Source organism: Balaenoptera musculus, chromosome 15 (genome assembly GCF_009873245.2).
Source record: "Balaenoptera musculus isolate JJ_BM4_2016_0621 chromosome 15, mBalMus1.pri.v3, whole genome shotgun sequence".
In the NCBI taxonomy this organism is placed as follows: Eukaryota; Metazoa; Chordata; class Mammalia; order Artiodactyla; family Balaenopteridae; genus Balaenoptera; species Balaenoptera musculus.
In genome coordinates, this window is record NC_045799.1 from 26,212,415 (window position 1) to 26,238,839 (window position 26,425).

The 26,425-nt window shown below is 43.4% G+C and overlaps 1 protein-coding gene across 3 annotated transcripts in view; it reads right to left on the reverse strand.

The window, feature by feature from the left end:
- Window positions 1–218: 218 nt before the first annotated feature.
- Window positions 219–26,425, reverse strand: part of MAPRE1 (microtubule associated protein RP/EB family member 1) — a 31,186-nt gene continuing 4,979 nt past the window's right edge. The window contains exons 3-8 of one of the 3 annotated variants that reach the window (XM_036824929.1): window positions 14,394–14,539; window positions 12,483–12,690; window positions 8,657–8,778; window positions 3,619–3,771; window positions 1,863–1,966; window positions 222–939 (exon numbers count right to left, since the gene is read on the reverse strand). In XM_036824929.1, coding sequence (XP_036680824.1) covers window positions 1,910–1,966; window positions 3,619–3,771; window positions 8,657–8,778; window positions 12,483–12,690; window positions 14,394–14,539 — 686 coding nt within the window. In that variant the 3' untranslated portion in view covers window positions 222–939; window positions 1,863–1,909. Of the gene's footprint in view, window positions 1,967–3,618; window positions 3,772–8,656; window positions 8,779–12,482; window positions 12,691–14,393; window positions 14,540–26,425 lie in introns of all 3 variants that reach the window. The other 2 variants (XM_036824926.1, XM_036824928.1) reach the window with 2 other exon arrangements.

Genomic DNA, 26,425 nt, shown 5'->3' on the forward strand with positions numbered 1-26,425 from the left:
TCTCACAGTAACATGAGAGTGTGAAACAGCAGGAGGCTGAGAAATGTACTGTGAAGAATGGAGAAAAAAGAAACAGCCTTTACAAATAAGCACATTTGGAAAAAAAAACAGTGAAGGATTTCAAAAGATCAGTCCTGATTTAAGAAAGAAGCGTGGGTACCTTATCATTTGAACCTAAAATAATATACCCAGGGCAAGACAAATTTCAGAAGACATGACACTCTTGAAATACAGAATTTTATTTAGAAACTGTTTAAAGTAGCAAAAAACCCTGTCAAGACAGACCAGGTGGAAAATGGGTTCCCAATAAAATGGAATTTTAGGGCAACAAAAGTCTAAAAGGCCACAAAAGAGAAATAGCACCACTGTTATTTGAACAATGGCTAGTTACTTGCATTTTTTGGCATTGTTAATCACTGAATCTGGGTTTTCCTCTGAATTCCACACAGAGCATGCACTACACAACAATTTTATCATAAAATACCTGCTTGCTACACACATTTTAGGACAAGCTACCACCAGAAACAAATCAATACAAATACATCAGGGGCAGAACAATCTCAGTAGTGGGTAACACACATTTTGCAGAATTCTGCCGAACAAAGGAACTGAATAGGCTGTGGGCAAAGCAAATGAGGGAGTTAAGGAATGAAATATTTTAAATATTAATAATTAATTCAGACATGGTACTGTATTTTCTGCAAAAGAAAATTAACATTTCGTAACACGCTAACATTTTTATCTCCAAAGAGATTAGTGCACTGGCAAAGTATTCCGATAACAGTGGAGGGCTGTGGACAGCAGGTACCGAAAACACCCAGCCTTGCAGATCCCAAGGTAGCAGTGGCCTTCCTTCACTGATCACTCCCTTTGCCAGAGGTCCAGAAAGAACTTGCAGCATGATCACCTGCCTGCTGAACTTCCACTCTAAGCAGCAAACTTTAAGGAGCCAAAGAGGAGTCCCCAGTGGGCAAGGGGAGCAGAGAAGAGAAACATGTTAAATGTAAACTTAAAAGACAGTAAAATGGGACACAACCCCCATTCAAATCCCAGAGATGCGGGCAAGTCCCCAAAAGTAGTTGTTAGATTTAAAAACTGGACACACCTCATTAAAAAAAAAAAAAAAAACAACAACAACAAAACACAGTACATAGAAATATCAGGGATAACTGGAAAAATCACCAGAGAAATGTTCTGTGAAAATCAAGCTCTTCAACTCAACACGTCTCAGGGCTGAAACACACCCTCTATTCATCCAGACAACAATGCCTCTTGCTTCTTATCAGGGATGCAACTGGTCAAGGACACTAAATGGCTTTACAAAGCAACTTTTCAAACTTTCCTTTTGGGCCAAGGTCTGGGCCTATGAGGATCAGGCAGCCCCGTGAGGGCTGGGAACAGCAGGTCCCAAAGGTTCCAGGTTCTGGCCCTTCCTTCCCAGACACAATGTCAAACACACAGAAGCTCCTGTCATGTTACATTTTACATTTTGAAATATGGAAGCATCTTTTAAATACTCTTAAGGCATTGATTTATTAAAATGTTCTCTGTCAAGATTTCACATTAGCTTAAAATTCAAATCAGTCTTTACACTTCTCTACTGAGAGGTCTCCCCCTTCTCCAGCCATCAGTGCTACCAGCATCCACACAGTGAGCCCCACGGTCAGCCTCTTTGTTCCCTGGGTGAACTAACTAGATGTTAATACTGCTCTGCTACAAGGTAAAAGCTCCTAACTCAAACTTATTGGAAAAGGAGTGAAACTTCTGCAAAGTGCACTTTAAGAAGAGGTACTTTTTGCTTATGAAAAGAAACCAGTGAGTCCTCTAAGAATAATAAAAGGGAATATTTTACAGTTAAGCACATGATTTGGAGTGAAGAATTCGGATGATGCTCAGCTGGTCCAGGCTGTTAATACTCTTCTTGTTCCTCCTGCGGGCCCCCTTCATCAGGTATCACGAAGCCTTCCTGAAATGGGAAAATGAGAGGGGAAAGTTACTACTCAACGCTGAATGAAAGATCAGTTTCTACTGTGGGTTCGCTTTCCTCATATTTAAAGCCTCTCTAAGTCAACGGTTCTTCCTGTCTTTACCACACACTTGGCATTTAATGGCACAAGGCCAAGTGACCACTATTTTATTAGTTAGGCAGTGGAATCACATCCCACAAAAGGCAAAAACTGAGCACAAATTTACTCTCAATCTTTCAGGGGTGATGGATATGTACACTGTCTTGATTATGGTGATGATCTCACACATCAAGTTGTACTTAAATATGTACAGTTCATTGTGTCAATAAAGTTGTTTAAGAAAATTTACCCTCAAAAATCCCTGAAGTCACCATAATGGTGCCATACCATCTCCTCTCAATAAACTGTCCATACAGCCAGCTTTTCCTTCATTCATTCTTTTGCCTGCACTTAGGAACCATGCACACATGCTACTGCAGGTGTTGTGGGTGTTCTGTTTACCCAAAACACCCACAACACACATAATAGCCGCAAGGCTGAGCCAACATCAGAAGCATGGGAAAACATCACACCCACAGCTCCCACCTCACACTCACTCCAGGGCATATGGCATGTGCTAATGGCCACACTACCATAAGAACTTAGACTTCCCCTTCAACCCCCATCTTTTTTTTTAACTAAATGTCTATGGCTAAATTTACTTAAGCTATGACTCCACTAAAATAATACTCAGACTAGATCAAGGACACCTATATCTTCAACCCCTCTGTTTGTATTATCTGGCACAGAGCAAGCCCGAAATAAGGATTTATTGAACAAATAATCAACTTTTCAGTCATCTGTCTTAATCCCCCCAAATTCACTTGATATGTTTAGAGCACACTGTTAGTAACAGCATTAATGCTGCCTTATATTTGTATACTGCCACATACTACGAAACACATAGACATATACTGTAGTTTGATCCTAAAGACCTTGCTAGGCATGCAGAAGAATTATAAATAATTGCAGCCATTAAACAGTGGACACAGCAAGATGTCAAATCCTAAATCTAGGGAAAATCAGTTTTCCTTGTTCAGCTAACACAGCATGATTCATATCAGCAGATTCGGCTGTGTAATACACATGGATCTCAAGAAACTTGACCACAAGGCACTCTGGGGAAATAGGAACCAGATACACTCCGGGTTGGGAGAAAAAAGGTACGCTCTGACAGCTGTGGGCAGCAGACATCAAACAGGGGCCATGTGCCTGGTTCTCCAGGGCATGCCTTGGGCCCTATTAAAAAGAAGGCAGCACCTCAGGCTGAGGGGTCCAAGCTGAAAGGGGTGGAGTGGGGATAGCGGGGTTAAGAGCACCTTGTGGCACTCATGACCTATCAGTGGCCACAAACTACAGAAGCAGGGCAGCCGGCCACCTGAGTGTCCTATGCCTGCCTCAAAGGCTGACAGACCTCAAGGCAGAGGCTGAAGCTGGGCAGAGGTGCCCTCTCTGGCTGACTTTAAGGGTCAAAGATGAAGTCTTTTGATGAATGTTATGCTGAAACACAACAAGCATCAGTACTGAGTTTGCCAAAACCAACCAGATAAAATTTTTCTATTTTCTCTTAGGTGGCAAAACGGCAAGAAAATATCCTCATGTCAACACGTACATCTGTGGCATAGAGAATGTCCACAATCCTCTGCAATACAGGGTTGTTTTCCCCCTCGTTCTCCTGGCAAATCAATTCAATGTTCCTTAGCTTTCCAAAGTAGAAATCTCTCTCTTTCTCCAAGTCTTCCACGGTAAGTTTCAATACGTTGACCTGCACAAAACATTAGAAAGGATGAGACACCTGGCATTCATGCACCAACAGCACATCAGATAAACTTCTAACCCAAAAGGAGATGTGGGCTTTCATTAAACTCTCTAACAAGGACAAAACCCCACTTTAGTTTAATGTCAATTTTCTTCAGCCCCAGATAAATAACATGTGCTTGTTCATGGCACCCTGACTATAACAATTCCCAGGAAAGGACAGGCCATATCATGGAACATGCAGGAACTTCTCAGGGACTACGACAAGATCAAACAGAAAAACCCATGGGAGCCTGAGACAAATACAGAAGCAGAATCCACAACCTGGCCCAGCAGAGTGGCTGCCCATCATATACTGAGTCTTTACCAGGGCACTTGGTCAATCAAGTTCAGGTCTTTCTGCAAGTTGAAGTCAATGGTAAGAGAGGGTCTGGTCCAAGGGAGCAGGGTAGAAATGATGAGCCAGGAGGGGAAAACTATCTAAAGATGACTAATACTAGCCAAAGACAGCTAGCACTGAGGCAGGCCTGGGCATGGAAACTCAATGGTTCTTTCTCCCCCCCAATATGTTGGGGCTAGGGGGCGATCCATGACTCAAAAGAAAAGCATTCTCTGATGAGAGGGTCCCTGCATCACTCTCTCTCCCAAGAGAGTTTCAAAAGGGAGAGAAGATAGCAGAGGCAGGGAGCAGACCCCACCACATTCCACCGCTAGCTCCCCTGAGCATCCTGTCAGCTCACACCACTTGTGCTGCAGGATCCTCCAGGAGCCCCACTGAGGGACTCTAATTTCCACAAAGGGGCAATGAAGAAATAAATCTCAGTGCTTGCGCCAGGACTCTATCCAGCCACAAGTAATAGAAGTCATAACAACTCTCACAGCCCTTTGTGTATTTTAAGCACAGTATGTCTTCGTTCTAGTATACTCAAATCTATGACGTGAATTCAATTTAACTCTCACTGAATGCAAATTACATGGCATAGGGTGTAGCTTATAATCCTCACAGGCCTTACAGGCTAGGGCCCCATGGAAGGCCGAGCCAGGGAATCAAAGGTGCAGCTGCTGAGAACAATTTGGGTAGCAGGGAATTCTGAGAGCCAGAAGCACCAGAGAAATCTAGTCCACCTTCTGAACTTCTAGCTGCAAAAACAAGCAAACAGCTTATCCAGCTTCCCTGACGAAGAAGCCAGACCCAACCGAAGGGATCAAATCCTGTCCCTTCGGAACCTGCAGTTGAGAAGCATCCAGAGATGATCCAGGAGCAGGTGACTGGAACCACCAGGACCATTCCGTCAAAGACTTAATTTCAATGTTCAACATCAAAGGCCTGAAAAGACCAAACTAGAATCAAGGTTCTAGACACCCTCTCACTACTCCTTTAGCAACCACAGAAATCACTTTTAAAATAACTGTAAGGATTTCCCTGGCAGTCCAGTGGTTAAGACTCCGCGCTTCCAATGCAGGGGGCACGGGTTCGATCCCTGGTGAGGGAACTAAGATCCCACATTCTGCACGGCCAAAAAAATAATCAAAAAAAAATTTTGGGCTTCCCTGGTGGCGCAGTGGTTGACAATCTGCCTGCCAATGCAGGGGACACGGGTTCAAGCTCTGGTTTGGGAAGATCCCACATGCCGCGGAGCAACTAGGCCCGTGAGCCACAATTACTGAGCCTGCGCGTCTGGAGCCTGTGCTCCGCAGTAAGAGAGGCCGCGATAGTGAGAGGCCCGCGCACCGCGATGAAGAGTGGCCCCCGCTTGCCGCAACTAGAGGAAGCCCTCGCACAGAAACGAAGACCCAACACAACAAAATAAATAAATAAATAAATAAAATTTAAAACAAACACAAACCAAAAAAAAAAAAATTTTTTTTAAATAAGTAAAAATAAAAATAATTGAAAGTTTCAATAAAGTACTAACACCACCCTAGTCACCAGCAAAACGAAATCATCCATCTGCCCCCACCCTTGCTTTAACTGCTATTTGTTGCCTTTCCTTAAACTATCAGTTACTCCCAAAGTGGAGTGAGTACAAGAAGGGGACAAAAGGGCAAGAGTAGACTATCCCCAGTAGTGGAAGCTGCCTTGGATCTTCAGCCCGAGGTCCACGAGCCAGGGAAGAGGCCTTCTAGTCACATGAGAAGGAAAGGGAAGTTAAAACAGCTTCACGAGGCACGGTAGCTTGGAGTCCATCTGTACACACACGTTACACTAGTGCCTCCCTCACAAACCCACTGAACCCTTCTCTGGCCTACAAATCAACAAGGGCACCAGAACCAAGCCGGATAGGTCCCACCCACAAGGCCAAAGCAGCAGCCCTCCTTGACATCACTCAATAACTATGAATCCACAAGAAACAACACGCATACAGTAAGTCATCAGCTTTCACTTGGCACTCCTCTAACTGGTTATTTATAAGGTTATTAAAAATCTGTGATTAGTAATCAGCGTCACTCTTAGAACACTCTCTTATAGTTAAGTAATAGCTGTAACCTAGGAAGCCCAAAGAGAACGCTTTGGGCCTGCACTGGCCAATACGGTAGCTATGAGCCACATGTGGTGTTCTGAGCCCTTGAAATGTGGCCAGTGCAATTGAGACAGGCTGTAAAGATCAAACACACACTGGATTACAAAGACCTAGTACAATGTTCAAATGTAAAACATCTCACTGATAATTATCTGTAATGATCACATGTCAGAATGCTAATATTTTAGATATATTGGGTAATGTGTTATTTGAATTAATCTAACCTGTTTCTTGTTACTCTTTTCAATGTGGCTACCAGCAAACTTTAAGTTCTATATGTGCCTCACATTTCTGGTTTACATTCTATTTCTACTGAACAGCACTGCTCTGGACTAAAATCAACTAAAAGAACATTTCTCCAGGATGACTTAACAGTGTGGAATCATTGCAGATCTCCCAAAGGCTATGGACACCACAAGGTAATTTGTGTAGAATACACTGTTCTCCTCTTAGCCCACCAAGCCCATGTGGCTCTACTTTCCCATCAGTCGTGTCCCCCAGACCTCCACACCTTTATCAAGGGTCACCACTTCAAATACTTTCAGGGTTAGAGACATCATGTAAATGAGCCATGGGAGTCAGTAACAGGGTGTGCTCAGGACTTTGGCAACCTGGAAAGAACCTAAAATCCTTCACATTAAAAAAAATAATAATAAAAATCAAAACCCTGTTCAGGCCAAACAAATCAGTTCTGAGGCAGGGCTGGACCAGCTGGCTGTGAGCTGGGTCCAAACCCCAACTCAGGCTATTTAACCTCTCCGAGCCGCACTGTCCTCTGTAACACCTCACACGGCTGCTGCAAAAATGAAAGAAAATGTTTAGTAGAGCACTGGCGCTCACACTCTAAAAATGGTAGTTTTGTTTTTGCTATTAACAGTTGTGTATTTCACCAAAAAAAATCTAACTCCTGTGAACTTTTAAAACATACTTCAGAACCTATTTCACTCTATCAAGCCCACAGACAAGAACCATAACAATCACAACTGTCTTTCATCCACTGCCATTTACCCCATTTATCCCAAACACCCTTCCAGGTACTTGGCAAAACATCAGCTCATGAAATCCGCTCAACTACCGTGACCAAAGTATTAGCCCCACTGCATACGAGGCAGTGAATCTGGAGAGGTTAACTGACTTGCCCCAAGTAGAAGGTAAGTGGCAGAGCCAGGATGCACCCCAAATCTACACAACCCAAAGCCAGAGCTCCCTCACACCAGACACAGCTGAACAGCAGTCCCATGGAACCCACTGCATCTTCTCCTGGAGAGCACAAGGCCGACCCACTGCTGACTGCCGGGCCTCGGCACTGACACCTCTTTACCCTATTTCTCACTGAGACTGCTTCCTGTGTACACCTGTGCCTGGACACCAACAGTTACAGGGAAGGCTCCTTATTCTCCAGGACTTATGCACTCACAGTGACAGTGCCCACAGGGTGCTTGAAGCTGCCACAACAATGGGGATGGTGACCCAGTCACTTCCACACTCCCAAGGCACCTATGACCATGGGGCACACACAAATCAAAGAATGAAAAAAACCAAATGTGATCTTTGAGCAGGCTTTTGTGTTCTGATTTCCTAGAAGTATGATCTGGGTCACAAGAGGTTCTGGATTAAAGTGAGGCCATTTCCTCCAGGCTTTAGGAACTTGGCTTTTAAAAGGAAAGTAAAAGGGTTCAATCCCCAAGTCACAGGAATCACAGAGCATCCTTGATTTTAAATCTGGAATGAATCAAGAGAATCATCCAAAAGCAAACAAACAAATAAAACAACTATAAGAATTAGTGAGAAAATCTCTGAAAGTCTAAAATTTGTTCTGATCTACAGAGACCTCTCCCAAGTACCTTCAGGATATTTAATCCTGAAGATGTTTCAAATCATCGACCTATTAAGAACAGAAAAGCAATAGGCTTTGCATACCAGTTCCACTCTCAACTTGATACTCTAGTGGCCCAGGATTTCAGCAGAGAGACTGCGGAATCTTTTTTTAAATTATCATTTAGAAGGGAACTCTATCTTTTGTCAGAGCCAAAATTCAGGAGACATTCTCCAAATCCCACAGAACCCTGACAGCGTTCCAAACACTTTCAACAGGGTTCCATCGTATGGGCAGGTTTCCAAACAGACATCGGTTACTAATAGAAATAGATCTAACAGCGCTCAGAAATGCCTGGCACCCCTCTCTTCCATCGTCACCTCCAGGCTCGCAGTCCCCACCAGCTCCAAAGCGCTCACACGTGTCACGAGGACTGCTTTGGTACGCAGACAAGGCATGTCTTCCCACAAGAACACGGACAAGCCTCCCTGGTCAGGGCAGCAAGCACCCTTTCCCCCAAGGCAGCTCCTGTCTTGGACACATGAGGTGCCTACCTGCTGCATCAATTCGGCTGCTTCGTCATCCCCGTTCCCCACACCAGGATTCTTCCGCACCACGCCCGGGCCAGCCTTAGGGGTTGCAGTAGTTCTGTGTGTTGCAATGGGCCTCTGTGGAGCTGAGAGGAGCAGAGTTGTTTTTTTTTTTTTTTAGGAGGAGAAATTTCAAGACAAAAAAGAACCCACCAGACAACAAGAGGAGGCTGTGACCAACTGCCCTCCACAGTTATGCAGTGAGGAGACCCACCAGAGAGAGCCCAGCATGCAAGACTGCACCCCATGTTTGCCCAAAGTGGTTTTTCATCCTGGCAGCACACTCAAGTACCAATTTTAGCCACGATCTTTCGTGCTGGGAATAAGTCCTTTGGCGTGGCCTTTTTTCCGCTGGGGTGGACAGGACTATCATCTGAAAGAGGCAAAGTCATCCTGGTACATACAGATGATCTACCTTAACCCAGCTCCAACCACATCCACAGACAGGGCAGCTTTATGGAGCAAAGGAAAACTTCAGGCCAGGAGCTCACAGTCCCAGCTGTTGTGGGGTGCCCACAATTCCCCATCTGGAAAGTAAGGTGCCTCCTAACTCAGAACCTCAGGCTCCTTGGATTGGGAAGATGAGGGGGTAGAGCCTGCTTTGACCACTAATGACTTCAAAACCCCATCCTGCTTCCCTTTTAAAAGGTGTTTAGAAGGGTTAGGAGAGAAAAGCAGCACACTGACCAGGACTTAAAGACTTCTCTCAGATGAAAAAAAAAAAAAAAAAAGACTTCTCTCAGTATGAATGGCCAAAGCAGACAAAGACGAGGAAAAAGCTACAAGGGGCCAATCTATCTACAAGTTAAAATAATTAAGAATAATCAAGAATGGGCTACCTCAAGGTAAATTTATCATTCATTATTTTATTCATTCAGCAAGTATTTTGTAAAGCTTGTACATTATGCCAGGCTTAGAAATATCTCATTTTCCTGACATCCCAAACTCTTCAATAACTATCAGGCCTTTCACCCACAGTAACAGGCATTTCCGCTGGAGGATCTCTAGCATATGTTCAACCTGAAGACTAAATACTTAATGCAAGTCTCCACATGCCTGTTAGTAGCATCTGAAATATGAAATGCACAGGGTTATCTATGCAGTTCCCCATTCTAAGAAGCTAAAGAATAAAAGTACTCAATATTTGGAGAAATCTGAACCCTCATATACTCTGCTGATGGGAAAATAAAATGATTCAGTCACTTTGGAAAACCATCAGGTAGTTCTGCCAACGGTTAAACACAGAGTTACCATACAACCCAAGACTTCTGCTCCAAGAGTATATACTCTTGGAGACAACCCTCAGAATGGGAGAAAATATTTGCAAATGAAGCAACTGACAAAGGATTAATCTCCAAAACATACAAGCAACTCATGCAGCTCAATATCAAAAAAACAAACAACCCAATCCAAAAATGGGCAGAAGACCTAAATAGGCATTTCTCCAAAGAAGATATACAGATTGCCAACAAACACATGAAAGAATGCTCAACATCATTAATCATTAAAGAAATGCAAATCAAAACTACAATGAGGTATCACCTCACACCAGTCAGAATGGCCATCATCAGAATATCTACAAACAATAAATGCTGGAGAGGGTGTGGAGAAAAGGGAATCTTGCACTGTTGCTGGGAATGTAAATTGATATAGCCACTATGGAGAACAGTATGGAGGTTCCTTAAAAAACTAAAAATACAACTACCATATGACCCAGCAATCCCACTACTGGGCATATATGCTGAGAAAACCATAATTTAAAGAGTCATGTAGCACAATGTTCACTGCAGCTCTATTTACAATAGCCAGGACATGGAAGCAACCTAAGTGTCCATTGACAGATGAATGGATACAGAAGATGTAGCACATATATACAATGGAATATTACTCAGCCGTAAAAAGAAACGATATTGAGTTATTTGTAGTGAGGTGGATGGACCTAGAGTCTGTCCTACAGAGCGAAGTAAGTCAGAAAGAGAAAAACAAATACTGTATGTTAACACATATATATGGAATCTAAAGAAAAAAAAAATGGTTCTGAAGAACCTAGGGGCAGGACAGGAAAAAACACACAGACATAGAGAATGGACTTGAGGACACGGGGAAAGGGAAGGGGAAGGGTAAGCTGGGACGAAGTGAGAGAGTGGCATGGACATATATACACTACCAAATGTAAAATAGATAGCTAGTGGGAAGCAGCCGCATAGCACAGGGAGATCAGCTTAGTGCTTTGTGACCACCTAGAGGGGTGGGATAGGAAGGGTGGGAGGGAGACACAAGAGGGAGGAGATATGGGGATATATCTATATTTATAGCTGATTCACTTTGTTATAAAGCAGAAACACACCATTGTAAAGCAATTATACTCCAATAAAGATGTTAAAAAAAAATTATTTTTAAAAAAAGGGCATATACTCTTGGATATATACCCCAAGAGAAAACATACGCCCACACAGAAACTTGTATATGAATGGTCATAGCAGCATTGTTCGTAAAAGCTAAAAAATGAAAAGAACTCAAATCACCATCAACTGATGAATAAATAAAATATGCTACAACCATACAATAGAATGTTATTTAGCCATAAAAAGGAATGGAGTACTGATATATGATACAATATGGATGAACCTTGAAAACATTATGCTAAATGAAAGAAGCTAGACACAAAAGACTATGTATTCTATAATCCCATTCAGAAATGTTCAGAATAAGTAAATCCATAGAGAGTGGATTAGTAGTTGCCTAGGATTGGCAGGGAGGGAGGAGAGTTGGGGGAAAATGGGAAGTGACTGCTATTAAGCACACATGAGGTTTCTTCTGGGGGGTAATGAAAATGTTCTAAAACTGATCATGGCAATAGTAGAACACATCTATGAATGTACTAAAAACGATTCAATTGTATACTTTAAATGGGTGAATTGTATGGTAAGTGAATCAGAGCGCAATAAAGCTATGAAAATTACAAAGTACTTAATGTCCCTCTCTGCCTACCAGATGGATCAGCCTCTCTCTCAAGGTACTACGTGACTTTAACTGACGTTCTTGCCACCTTCTGAGGAGGAGTTAGCACCTGCAGAACATCCACCCTGCCCCAAAGTGTATGTTCTGTGAGTGTACTACTGCAAACAATTTGGGGAAACCCACCAGGACAAGAATTTTAAAGAAAGTCTCTAAAAACAGCCTCCCCCTGACTCCTAGATTCTGCTGGCATCACAGAACTTAGCACTCTAGGGAGGGCAGGGAAGCCGTGAGTAAGCACAGGAAGCTGGTCTGCAGACAGAACAATGACGCAGAGCCAAGAGCAGTCCCCAAGAGACCTAGAAAGCTCCTTCAGTGCCTGGGAGTTCAGGTATGGTTGCAACTTCCCATCCGAGGGCTCTAAGATGAAATGCCCTTGTGTTCAAACTAACTCTCTTTTATGTGAGCTAACCTGAGGGACTTCTGTTCCATACAACTAAAGTGTGTTGGCAAAATCGATACAGTAACCCATTCAGGCCTCAAGAACAGCCCTCTGGGGACAAGTACTGAAATTCCCCTTTTACAAAGGAGGAAACAGCAGGGTAGAGGTGAAGTGATTACACAGGGCTCCAGAGATCTAAGAACAAACACAGGACCCTGATGCCACAATCCATGCCTCTGCCATATGGCTGGGCTTACGCTCTTTAAGCTCCCTAAGCCTACGGCTACCCAAACCCTTCTGACTGAATACTATAAGAATGAATGTATTTGGAAATGGTATTTTTTGTGTGTGGGTTTTTGGGTTTTTTTTTGGTTTGTTCGTTTGTTTTACCTGCACTGCTAGAGCTGAGAGGTTTCTTCGGTTTGTTCAGAGCTGGAGCAACAAGGGAGGGGGCCACCGCAGTTTCTTGACCTTGTCTGGCAGCTACAGGGTCATAGTCTTTCCCGTCATAGTTTGCATCAAAAAACTTCTTGAACCACTGAACAAATTCAAAATTGTCCTGAAACTTTCCTTTTACTAATTTGTCCACAGGAATTATCTGTAGAGAAACACAAGACTATTTAGCCCAAAAGCTAGAAGAAGCTTCTGGCAAGCATCAAACATGTCCATCAAATCAGTATAAGGCTCTGCCAAAGGAGAAAAAAATATTTTAGAGGCAAGAACTAAGTGCTAAGTAAGCCCCTGGAAGTTTGTAGAGCAAGTTTCATTCAATTTGCCTTCCACAGAGAACTTAACAACAGCCAGTCCCCCTCTAAGTCCATCAAAAGAAATCAGAAATGCAAAAGAAACAAGTATCATACATAAGTCACATATACACATCCAAACACATCCTAAGATATGTCATTCCACTGTAAAGAGTAAAGCTCCCATGGAACTTGCATGGCCATGGTGCCTGTCACAAGGTGTGAAATCCAGAGCACAAACTAACCACAGGCATCCACAACAAACTGTGCTAAAAAAAAATTGTCTTAAAAATAGGTCAAGGTATGGAATCAGTCCTGGGATAGACTTCTACAAAATGATATGTTTTTCAAGTAATTCCAGTCCTATTAAAACATACTTTAAAGGACCTGTAAGTTTTTTATTGTACCAGAATACTGTGTTACCAGGTATTACTTCAAATGGTGAGACTGCTGGCCAGAGCTTAACTATCTTTTAACTCTTCAAGGATTCCAGTTACAATCTGAACTATATCCACCCATCTGAGCAAATAAATTTTTAAAAATTTCTCTGTGTGATACTGAAACATTTACAAATAAAATGTTATGTAACTCACTTCAAAATAATCCACGAGTACAGGGGGTGGGGTAGAGGTATACATGAAACAAAATTGGCCATGAGTTGATAATCACTGAGGTACATGGGAGATCACTGCACTATTCTAACTTATATACTTCAGAAATTTTCCTTATTCAAAAAAATAAATTCCATAAAAAGAAAAATTACTGCGTATAATAAGCTACACCTAGTTTAAACTATGCCTGATAACTAAATGATATTCTTCCAACACAAATGTGTATTTTATATATTGTACAGAAACAAAACTAAAATAAAAGTAAGACTGATTTCCAAGTAAATAAAAACCAGAAACAGCAGCAAGATAATCAGGGGACGATTACAAGCTTTACTAAAAAAAATGTCCCCCCCCCTCAAAATGGCTTAAAGGATAAGCCCCTTCTAATGGGGGGAAACTACTTAATTTTGCAATAATCTGTTATCTACTAAAACAAAGCTATTTACCCTAATGAAGCCTGGTGGTCTGTGTTTCTGGTAGCTTCAAATAACCTTGGGGGCAAAAGGGAACATTCCAGCACCTGCCAGCCATCTTCTTTGTACTTTGCTATAAAAATCAAGTTCTAGAATCTTCTCTATTAGAGCTACTTATTCTACCATATGGTATGCTTTACAGAAGTAAATTCAGAGATTAAACGAGTTAGACCTCAGACTAATAGAAATTAAACAGTAATAAAATTAAAAAACAAAAATCATGGGTACAGATTTACAGATTGATCTTTCAGACAGTTACCAACTTCATGATGAAGAAAGAAGACAGTAAGAGAACCGGGGGTAGGAAAGCAGAGGGAAACTTTGCTCCCAGTAAATTGTTAACTGGAGAAAAGATAACCATATAAATTGGGAAAAGAAAAACAAAAATGTCCAAAGTCATGGCCCAGAATCTGTATCCTTAGTAATTACCACTAGTTAAGAAACACCCTAAATGAAAGAATAAAGTTTACTTACTTTGTCAACACCCATCCTCTTAAAACCTGCTTGTAGTATTTTGAAGTTCTGGATGTATTCGTGTTCTAGCTTAGCTTGGAATTTCACTTTCTTCAAGGCAATGGAGCCAGGGAACAGCATGTCCATAAACTGACAATAGGCAGCCCCTGAATGAGTAACAGAAGAAAATACACACTAGGTCATTAAATGCAGTAGCTATTAAAGCAGCAGGGTGAAAATTTACCCAAACCTGCTTAACCCACTAAATGTTAAAAGTTGTGAAGTGGACCTACAAAACCCCAAAGCTTCATTACCACTCGACTTCGAAATTGATAATAGGACTGTGGTTTTACCTGGTAAGTTCTACAACACACTTGCAACCTGGAACCCCATGACGAGAAGAGGAATGTTCCCATGAAATTTTAAAACTATTCTTTATAAGAAAACCAGCATGACAATAAAATGACAACTACAGGGGCTTCCCTGGTGGCGCAGTGGTTGGGAGTCTGCCTGCCAATGCAGGGGACACCGGTTCGAGCCCTAGTCTGGGAAGATCCCACATGCCGCAGAGCAACTAGGCCTGTGAGCCACGATTACTGAGCCTGTGCGTCTGGAGTCTGTGCTCCGCAACAAGAGAGGCCGCATGAATGAGAGGCCCGCGCACCATGATGAAGAGTGGCCCCCACTTTACGCAACTGGAGAAAGTCCTCGCACAGAAACGAAGACCCAACACAGCCATAAATAAATAAATAAATAAATAAATAATTTTTTTTAAAAAAAGTAAAGTGGGGCTTCCCTGGTGGCGCAGTGGTTGAGAATCTGCCTGTTAATGCAGGGGACACGGGTTCGAGCCCTGGTCTGGGAAGATCCCACATGCCACGGAGCAGCTGGGCCCGTGAGCCACAACTACTGAGCCTGCGCGTCTGGAGCCTGTGCCCCGCAACGGGAGGGGCCGCGATAGTGAAAGGCCGCGCACCGCGATGAAGAGCGGGTCCCCGCACCGCGATGAAGAGTGGCCCCCGCTTGCCGCAACTAGAGAAAGCCCTCGCACGAACCGAAGACCCAACACAGCCAAAAATAAATAATAAATAAATAAATAAAGTAGCTATAAAATTAAAAAAAAAAAAAAAAAGTAAAGTGATTCTTTAAAAAAAAAAAAAAAATGACAACTACAAAGAAAAATTAATGTCAGCGGGAGGAGGGATTTCCCCAGTATTTCAAAGATCCATCCTCTGACACAGGTTTAAAAAAAAAGTTTTTTCTAAGATGTTTGCCTCCCTGAGCTTTTTACATCTCTAAATAAACTTACCTATCATTTTATAAACAAAGTTGAACAGAAGACATTTTTGTGTTCCTCCATTTAAATTTTTTCAATTTTAAAGGCCACTATAAGAAATTATTGCATATATTTCATCCCATTTGCTCCCCAATTTCACTCCTTCCTCCATTTGCCCATTTTTATCCATCACCACCCCCAAAAAGTGTTTTCTTGGCACTTAATATTTCCAGGAATGTTACTTCTCTAATGCCTACCAAAATACACTCTCCTAATACAGGGCAGGCTTCATGTGCACTTACTGCCCTTTCAGGAAAGGAGGCAAGAAATCCAGCGACTAAGCAATAGGTGTTGTGCAGAACGAGGCCGCCTTAATACGCATATTCAACTTATTTTACATCAGGCCAAATTGGCTCCCTGCCAGATTTGGCATAAACAGTGCCATTATCATTATTTTTGGAAAGATACAAAGAAAGCAGAAGCACTTCAATGACCTGCGTGACATGCTTAGTAGAAAGGAGCACCAGAAAGTGAAAGCCTGATTTTTTTTTTTTTAATAAATTCATTTATTTATTTTTGGCTGCGTTGGGTCTTCGTTGCTATGTGCGGGCTCCCCATTGTGGGGGCTTCTCTTGTTGCGGAGCATGGGCTTCAGCAGTTGTGGCAAGCGGGCTTAGTTGCTCCAGGGAAGCCCAAAAGCCTGATTCTTGAGGTGGCTGATTTATTTACTCATCCAACAGAAATATACTGTGGGAATTATGTACCAGGCAATGAATTAGCAATATTTATGCTTTTTAAAATGGAGGCACTGGGCTTCCCTGGTGGCGCAGTGGTTGGGAGTCCGCCTGCCAATGCAGGGGACACGGGTTCGATCCCTGGTCCGGAAAGATCCCACATGCCGCAAAAGCAACTAAGCCCATGCACCACAACTACTGAGCCTGCACTCTAGAGCCCACCAGCCACAATTACTGAAGCCCAGGCGCCACAACTACTGAAGCCTGCGCACCTAGAGCCCGTGCTCCGCAACAAGAGAAGCCACCGCAATGAGAAGCTCACCCACCTCAGCGAAAAGTAGCTTCTCACCGCAGTGAGAAGCCTGTGCACCGCAACGAAGAGTAGCCCCCACTCGCCGCAACTAGCGAAAGCCTGCTTGGAGCAGCGAAGACTACGCAGCCAAAAATAAATAAGTAAAATAAAGGAAATTTAAAAGTCATAATTTACCAATTGCAATGTACAGATCTGGTTTGGATCCTGATGCATACAAATCAACTTAAAACACACACACACACAGAAGATAATCTATTAAGCATCTATACCCACAGCACTGCTTTACACATGAAAGATATTCTTTCTGAACCAGCAAAATAATGTGCATTTACTAAATTCTCAGGCCATTCGTGGGACTTTCCATTCAAAACAGCAGTCATCTGCTTCTCAGAAAAAACCTGCTTGAAGAATGTTGCTTTTATTTTAGAGATAGAAGAATCCTTATAGCCATTATGAATGTAAAAACTGAGGACCAAAAACTGTAGCCAAAGACTACAGAGGCAAGAGACCAAGCTTAGAACCAGACCCCAGGTATCCTGACTCCCTGTCCATTGCTCTTTTCCATGTCATTATACACCATATTAGAACACCCTACCCTGGAATAAAGAAGCATTTCCTGAATCAGGGAAGAAACAGGTTTACCATGCTGCTACACTCTGACTGAAACAGAGTTAACAAAGAAAAACACTGAGACCCCACTAAAAATAGACAAATCAACTGGACAATTCACACACAAAAATGTAAGCAGCTGATAAACACATGGGGAGTCAACCTAAGGAAATGATTTTTTTAAAAAATATAGCCTGGCAGTCCAGTGGTTAGGACTCTGCACTTTCACTGCCGAGGGCCTGGGTTCAATCCCTGGTCAGGGAACTAAGATCCCACAAGCCACCAGTGCAGCAAAAAAAAAAAAAAAGTGAATTTAATAAAGTAATACCAATTTTAAAAAAATACAGCAAAGATTTACACATGAAACTTGTGTAACTTTATTTACAAGAGTAAAAAATGGAAGCAACCTATATGTCCCAAAGTAGGAGCAATCAATTACATAATCTGCACACCATCACCTAAGAGAATATTATGCAAGCATTCAAAGCACATTTTTTTTTTATAGAACTCTTTTTATTTATTTATTTATTTAATTATTATTTTGGCTGTGTTGGGTCTTCGTTTCTCTAGTTGCGGTGAGCGGGGGCCACTCTTCATCGCAGTGCGCGGGCCTCTCACTAGCGCGGCCTCTCTTGTTGCGGAGCACAGGCTCCAGACGCCCAGGCTCAGTAGTTGTGGCTCACGGACCCAGTTGCCCCGCGGCATGTGGGATCTTCCCAGACCAGGGCTTGAACCCGTGTCCCCTGCATTGGCAGGCAGATTCTCAACCACTGCGCCACCAGGGAAGCCCCAAAGCACATTTTTTTAAAATTGTGGGGGGAAAAGCTCAAGATTTAATATTACAAGAAAAAGCAAGATACAAAAACATATCTATAAAATGTCTTCATATATGTAAAAATATCCATCTTAATATATATGCATAGAAAAAAAAAAAGACTAGAAGAAAACACAATGTGGAGACTTCCCTGGTGGTCCAGTGGTAAAGAATCCACCTTCCAATGCAGTGGACGTGGGTTCAATCCCTGCTCAGGCAACTAAGATCCCACATGCCATGGGGCAACTAAGCCCATTAGCCACAACTACTAAGCTTGTGTGCCTCAACGAGAGAGCCCGCACGCCACAACTAGAGAGACGCCCGCACAATGCAAGGAAAGATGCCGCGTGTCTCAACGAAGATCCCGCGTGCCACAACTAAGACCTGACACAGCCAAAAATAAATAACTTAAATAAATAAATAATATTAAAAAATAGAAAGAAAACACAATGTATTAGATTAAACCATACAAAGTTATTGTTTTATAGATCAAAAATGATTGAACAGGGCTTCCCTGGTGGCGCAGTGGTTGAGAGTCTGCCTGCCAACGCAGGGGACACGGGTTCAAGCCCTGGTCTGGGAAGATCCCATATGCCGCGGAGCAACTGGGCCCGTGAGCCACAATTACTGAGCCTGCGCGTCTGGAGCCTGTGCTCCGCAACAAGAGAGGCCGCGATAGTGAGAGGCCCGCGCACCGCGATGAAGAGTGGCCCCCGCTCGCCGCAACTAGAGAAAGCCCTCGCACAGAAACTAAGACCCAACACAGCCAAAAATAAATAAATAAATAAACAAATTTAAAAAAAAAAAAAATGATTGAACAGTGGCCATATCTGGGGACTGGTACTGAATACATTCTATTTTTAAAATATTAATTATGTACTACAATGAATATTACTTTTATAATCAGAACACAAAAAAAGACGGTAAATGTTTTTTACAAAGAAGTCTGTCAGCTGCTTTTTTACAAAAGGGCTCAAAACTCCTGGCCTGTAGATGTCTCAGCTTGTTTCAGAAGAGGTTAAAAGGGGCTTTCCTTCCAGTCTCTGCCTTAATAACAAAGGCTGGCAACATAAGCAGGGTAAGAAGAGGACCCCTCAGGTCCTCCTTGGTGGTGCAGTGGTTGGGAATCCACCTGCCAATGCAGGGGATGTGGGTTCAATCCCTGGTCCGGGAAGATCCCACATGCCTCAGAGCAATTAAGCCCGTGCACCACAACTACTGAGCCTATGCTCTAGAGCCTGCAAGCCACAACTACTGAGCCCGCGAGCCACAACTACTGAAGCCTGCACGCCTAGAGCCCATGCTCCGCAACAAAAGAAGCCACCGCAATGAGAAGCTCACCCACCTCAACGAAAAGTAGCCCCCCCACTTGCCACAACTAGGGAAAGCCCACGTGCAGCAACGACAACCCAATGCAGCCAAAAATAAATAAATTTAAAAAAAAAAAGAAGAAGAAGAGGACCCCTCTTACATGGCTGCTGTCCCAATGATCTGGGGCAGGAGAACAGGTCCATGTAAAATCTGTGGCTGGAAAATGCAGACAGACTTAGGGTTGGACCAACTGTGTCATGGCACCAACCACCAAGTCTCTGCTGACTGCCACAGCCCCATTCTACCAGGATCTGTGCTACTAGCAAAGAACACACAAGAGCACAATGCAGCCCCTTCTCCAAAAGCCTGCAATATCTCAAGTGCACTGGCTCTCAACCCTTTTGGGTCAAGGGTCCCTTGGAGAATTAGATGAAAGCTGAAGTCAATATTCTACACAGGATAGATGCCTTTCAGGACTTCCCTGGCGGTCCAGAGGTTAGGACGCTGCACTTCCAATGCAGGGGGCATGGGTTCGATCCCTGGTCAGGGAATTAAGATCCCACATGCTCTGTCACGCCAAAAAAAAAAAAAAGATAGATGCCTTCCTATCAGAAAACTCTAGATGAAGAGTCCTCAAAGTTTTACACATAGGAAACACTCTATTAAATGTAAAAGTGTTCAGACTTTTGGAAGTAGATGAGGCTTAAGTCATCTTAAAGGATGAATAAAATTTGGAAATAGAAGGCTGTGAGGAGTCATTAATGCAGACATTAAAAGTCGGCCTTGAGACATTTTAACAACTGAAACATAATCCTATTTTAATTTTAAAAGCAAGAAAGAAAACCGTACAACATTGTGTGCTTGTATTTGTTACTTACTGCAACAGTCTGTAATAGCAATAGACTGGAAACAAACTAAATGTCCATTAATAGGGGACTGATCCAAGGAAATTATGGTACTACACAGCCATAAAAGAAAAGAAAGTGGCACCTGCTACATGGATATGGAACACTCTCCAGAGTGCCCAGTGCAATTAAACACTACCACTTGTGTAAAAGGGGGGAAAGAGAACACACACACAAAATACAGACAGATGGATGTTTCTGCTTGTATACACTCTCTCTGGAGGCCACCCAGCTGATAACACTGGTTACTTCTGGGTTGGGGAACTGGGTGGCTAGTAGATGGGCTTACTTTTCACAGGGAGACTTTTCACTGTTTTTTTGTTCCTTTTGAATTTCAAACCATTTGAGACTTTCAGTTATTCAAAAAGTATGTCAATTATGTTTTTAAATTATAGAAAATACTGAATGTACAGCTAAAATGAGTAACCTTGGGCAAGCTGTTTAACTTCTCTGTCTCAGTTTCTCTATCTATAAAATGGGGATGACAGTCCTTACCTCCCCCCCCACCCCCCCACGCCAAGGTTATATAGGTAAAGCACTTTAGAAAGTGCCTGGCCTATAGTAAGAGTTCAATAAATAAAACCGTAATTAGGGGGAAAAAACACAGCTAAAAGATAACAATGACTATCACTTGTGACAATACAGCAGATTATGGTTTTCTTCTTAATGTTTCTATGAAGAAGACCTAATTACTTATAATCAGAAGAAAATAAGTTTGTTGTCTCTTGCTTTAATTAACACCAAGAGGTACTTGAAGAATTAGGCAAAAAAATTTAAAGAGATACTTCCTTGAGCAGAGAAGTGACAATAAAAAATGGTCTCTTTGAAGGCTGCAGACTATCTGATACAATAAAAGAAGAGTGGGGGAGGGGAGCCTGCAGGGAACGTAGGGCCCTGTTAGGAGGCCACTATGGCAGCAGCCTGCAAACTGAGAAGGGGTTACAGCAAAAGACCCTGCAGAAGACACAGAGAACTTTGTGAGTTAGCCTAAAAAGATGATTCTCAGGCCTGCGACACTAGAAGAATGGTGGAATTATGGCCCAAAATGGAGTGTCTGGAAAAGGGAGCCAACTTGAGGAGAAAACAAAGTGGGTGAGGCCTGGTCAGGCTCCTGGTCTCACTCTCAGAGCAGCTCTGGGAGCAAGACTGACAAGCTAGTTTATATCAACTCGAGGGCTGGCAGGGCCCCACAATGAGCTAAGAAAAAAGGAAACCTAGCTTTTGCCTGGGAGCATCTGAACACCTCGCCTACTCTGTACAGCACAGAACTGTGAAGGAGGCCAGGATGGAGGGGAGAAGGCAAGGAAGGGGGATCTGAAAACATTCAGTGAGGGCCACCTGACATGTTCAGAGCACCATGCTGGGCCCTTGGAAAAGCACAAAGGGGCCTGATCGTGGACTGGAATCGAAGGAAGAGAGGAATGGAAAGCAAATGGCACCCCCACCCCCACCCCTTCTTTTGGGCCACACCTCCTGGCTTGCAGGATCTCAGCTCCCCAACCAGGGATTGAACCCAGGCCACGGCAGTGAAAGCCTAGAATCCTAACCACTAGGCCACCAGGGAACTCCCTTTTTTTTTTCAGCATCCCCCTTCTGACACAATCGATCCCATCAGAATCTTTCTTTGTGATCAGGGTTTTTTCCTTGATGACTATCTTTTCAAAATACTTGACTAACTCTCCAAAACAGAGAGACTACGGAATGTAATGAATCTTGAAACAAGCGGCCAGCTCTATCACTGAAAGTCATCCTCACCTTATCTCACTACAAGAGCCAAGCAATGGCTCACTTCACTGTTGGAGGCAGGGAGCCCACAATGCTGATAAAACTCAGCCATTTCACAGGCAGCCAGCACATGAGTAGTGTAGGACCTCAGAGCTTTGCCCTCTCAAGGGAAAAACCTATTCCTACCTTTCAAAGCTTGGGCTTGGTAGAGAATTCTGATCTGCATGACCCCCTGCTCATCAGAGGTAAGACCAGGAGGGACCAGGCTCCAGTGTTAAACGTCACTCGGATTCTCCTCGGGCTTCAGTAAACACAAGGATCTGAGGAGCCTCACTTTCTCTCTGACTCCAATCCCCAGGCAGCAGACCTTTTTTGGGGACACAGTGTCTGCGGCTCATCCTGTTTGGTCTCATACTTGAAGCTGAGACCCCATTTCCTAAAGACCAATGTGAAACACAACACAACCTTCTACATACTCTGAGAAAAGTCCCACACGGCTCTCAAAAGGTGAACTAGCTGTGAACAGAAGTTTGTTTATAAATCACGTGCATAAGTATTCTGCACTGGGACTTCCCTGGTGATTAAGAATCCACCTGCCAACGCAGGAGACACGGGTTCGAGCCCTGGTCTGGGAAGAACCCACATGCCACAGAGCAACTAAGCCCGTGCACCACAACTACTGAGCCTGTGCTCTAGAGCCCATGAGCCACAACTACTGAGCCCACGTGCCACAACTACTGAAGCCCACATGCCTAAAGCCCATGCTCCACAACAAGAGAAGCCACCACAATGAGAAGCCCACTCACCGCAACGAAGAGTAGCTCCCGCTCGCTGCAACAAGAAAGGCTGTGTGCAGCAACGAAGACCCAACGCAGCCAAAAATAAATTAATTAATTAAAAAAAAAAAAGAAGTATTCTGCACATTATACTGGGGAAAAGCCCTTTATCTAGGATACGAAAAATGGCAGGCAGCAGGCAAAGTTGAAACTCTTCACAGATTTTTAATGAGACAATATCACTATAATTGATAATATGTAATTTACATTTGTTCAACTCTCCTCCAAATGCTTCTTTTAAAAAGACAGAGCATGTATACAGCAGAAAAGAGTACAGGCTGTGTGGTCAGAAAGATCCTGGGTTCAAAATCAGGCTCTATAACGTCTAAGCTGTGCCCGTGCAGTCTCCTCCTATGTAAACGAGAATGGTCCTGCCCCTTGAGAGACCTAGGTTCACCTCAAGGGTCTGGTGCAGAATCAGTATCTGAGAGCTATTTTTACAGGTAAGCCTCACAACAGCACAAAAGGTGAACCAGATCCTACTACCCCAGTTTTACAGATGAGGACCACAGAACATTATGGGACTCGGGACTTCCCTGGTGGTCCAGTGTTTAAGACTCCGTGGTTCCCAATGCAGGGGGTGTGGGTTCAATCCCTGGTTGGGGGAACTAAGATCCCACTGGCTGCATGGAGCGGGCCAAGAAATAAAAATAAATAAATAAGAATAAAATAATTTTTTAAAAAAGTTATGGGGCTCGTCCAAAGTCACATGGCTCAGTGCAGACTGAAGTCTCTTCATGCCCAGTCCTGACTACTCATGACAGCTCCCTGTCTGAGACAAATCTGAAGCCAGATCAGCACATATACAACTTATCTACATGTGAAAAGAGATCTCATTTTTTGAATTAACTAAGTGAAATACATCTTGGAGTATATTTATAATAGAAAGAGGTAATTTTTAGGGAGAAACTGCTGGTGAAAAAGCTGGCTCCAATGAACACTAAGATGACCTCATCCCCTCCCATTAATCACAAGGCAAACAAGTGCTTTAAAAGCCTCCAACAAATGGGGATGTGGCAGTGAAACTGAGGAAATTAACAGAAAGTAGGGGGAAAGCAGCACGGATCTAAGACTAACAGCCAGTGCCTAAGACTAACAAAGCAACTGATGTTTAATAAGCATGACTCCTGGGCAACTCTGTCTCACTGTACAACTTCACATCGAGCCTGTCTGACTATCTATAAAACTGAGATTAAATCTCACAGGGGAGGGATTTCCCTGGTGGTCCAGTGGCTAAGACTCCGTGCTCCCAGTGCAGGGGGCCCAGGTTCGAGCCCCGTTCAGGGAACGAAATCCCACATGCCACAACTAAGAGTTCACATGCCACAACTAAAGATCCGTGGGCACTTCCCTGGTGGTCCAGTGGTTAAGAATCCGCCTTCCAGGGACTTCTCTGGTGGCGTAGTGGTTAAGAATCTACCTGCCAATGACACAGGTTCAACCCCTGGTCCAGAAAGATCTCACATGCCGCAGAGCAACTAAGCCCGTGTGCCACTACTGAGACTGCATGCCACTACTACTGAAGCCCGCGCACCTAGAGCCTGTGCTCCACAACAAGAGAAGCCACAATGAGAAGCCCACGCACTGCAACAAAGAGTAGCACTGGCTCGACACAACTAGTGAAAGCCCACGTGCAGCAATGAAGACCCAACGCAGCCAAAAAAAAACAAAAAGAATCCACCTTCCAATTCAGGGGACACGGGTTCGATTCCTGGTCGGGGAACTAAGATCCCACGTGCTGCTGGGCAACTAAGCCCACACGCCACAACTACTGATCCCGCGCCGCAACTAGAGAAGCCTGTGTGCCGCAAAGAGCCCACGTGCTGCAACTAAGACCCGACGCAGCTAAATAAATAAATAAATGTAAATAAATTTAAGAAAAAACCAAAACCAAAACAACAAAAAAACGAGGTATGCCTGTACATTTCTACAATCATCTGAAAGGTTACAAAACTTAATAACAAAAAAAAAAAAATCCCACGTGCCACAACTAAGACCCAACTCCGCCAAAAATAAATAAATAAATAGATTTATTTTTAAAAAAAGAGGGTTTCCCTGGTGGAGCAGTGGTTGAGAATCTGCCTGCCAGCGCAGGGGACACGGGTTCGAGCCCTGGTCTGGGAAGATCCCACATGCTGCGGAGCAACTGGGGCCGTGAGCCACAACTACTGAGCCTGCGTGCCTGGAGCCTGTGCTCCGCAACAAGAGAGGCCGTGACAGTGAGAGGCCCGCGCACCGCGATTAGAGTGGCCCCCGCTCGCCGCAACTAGAGAAAGCCCTCACACAGAAACGAAGACCCAACACAGCCAAAGATAAATAAATAAACAATAAATAAGTTTTTAAAATAGTAATATATATTTAAAAAAAAAGAAATTAAAAAAAAAGCTGAGAATTATAAAAAGAAAAAAGAAAGAAAGTTGGAATAACCTAAAATGTCCAAAAAATTGGGGAAGATATTAAACTCCACCATATCTACAGAAAGAAATAGTATACAGCCATTAAACGTAATTATTTCCAAGACAGTGAAAGACACTAGAGATATCCACAATTTAATGTTAAAGTGAAAAAAAGCTTGGAATATATACAAATATATGTGAGCACAGAAAACACCCAAGCAGTGGCTTTCTCTCTAAATGAAAACGACCAGCATTTTTTATTTTCTTCTCTCTAGTTTTCTAAAGGTTATACAATTAGTATAGACAGAAACAGAACATGTTTTTGTTCTTGTTTTAAATCATTACCTCTCTGCCGGATTCTTAGTAACAGTAGGATCAATAAAGTTGTGGCCAAAAATGGCAAACTTGCCCGAGTTTGGGCTTGTGCTACTTGGGAATAGAAACACCAACTGAGGGCTTCCCTGGTGGCACAGTGGTTAAGAACGTGCCTGCCAATGCAGGGGACATGGGTTCGAACCCTGGTCCGGGAAGATCCCACATGCGGTGGAGCAACTAAGCCCGTGCACCACAACTACTGAGCCTGCGCTCTAGAGCCCGTGAGCCACAACTACTGAGCCCACATGCCATAATTTACTGAAGCCTGTGCGCCTAGAGCCCGTGCTCCGCAACAAGAGAAGCCACTGCAATGAGAAGCCTGTGCACCACAACGAAGAGTAGCCCCCACTCGCCACAACTAGAGAAAAGCCCACACGCAGCAACAAAGACCCAATGCAACCAAAAATAAATAAATAAATAAATAATTTTTTAAAAAAAAGAAACACCACTGATAAACTAATATAGAACTAGAACAATTACAATTATTGTCCTTAAATAAGTCACTTCAAATTTGGATGCACAACAGTGCAGATGGAGAAGCTGGGACTAAGCTGCAGGCCTCAAAATGGAGCCTCTACAGCGGGAGACGGTGGACACACAGGTCAGAACAAAGCACACTCTTTTTAAGCACAGTTCCTCTCAGAAGTGGAACCAGGGCAGAGCTGAAAGAAACGGGGCAGCCCCAACACAGAACCTGAACCTGAACCTTTTGCAATCAGATACGGGCCTGTGCATCCCTGAAGGACCCGCAGGCTTTCC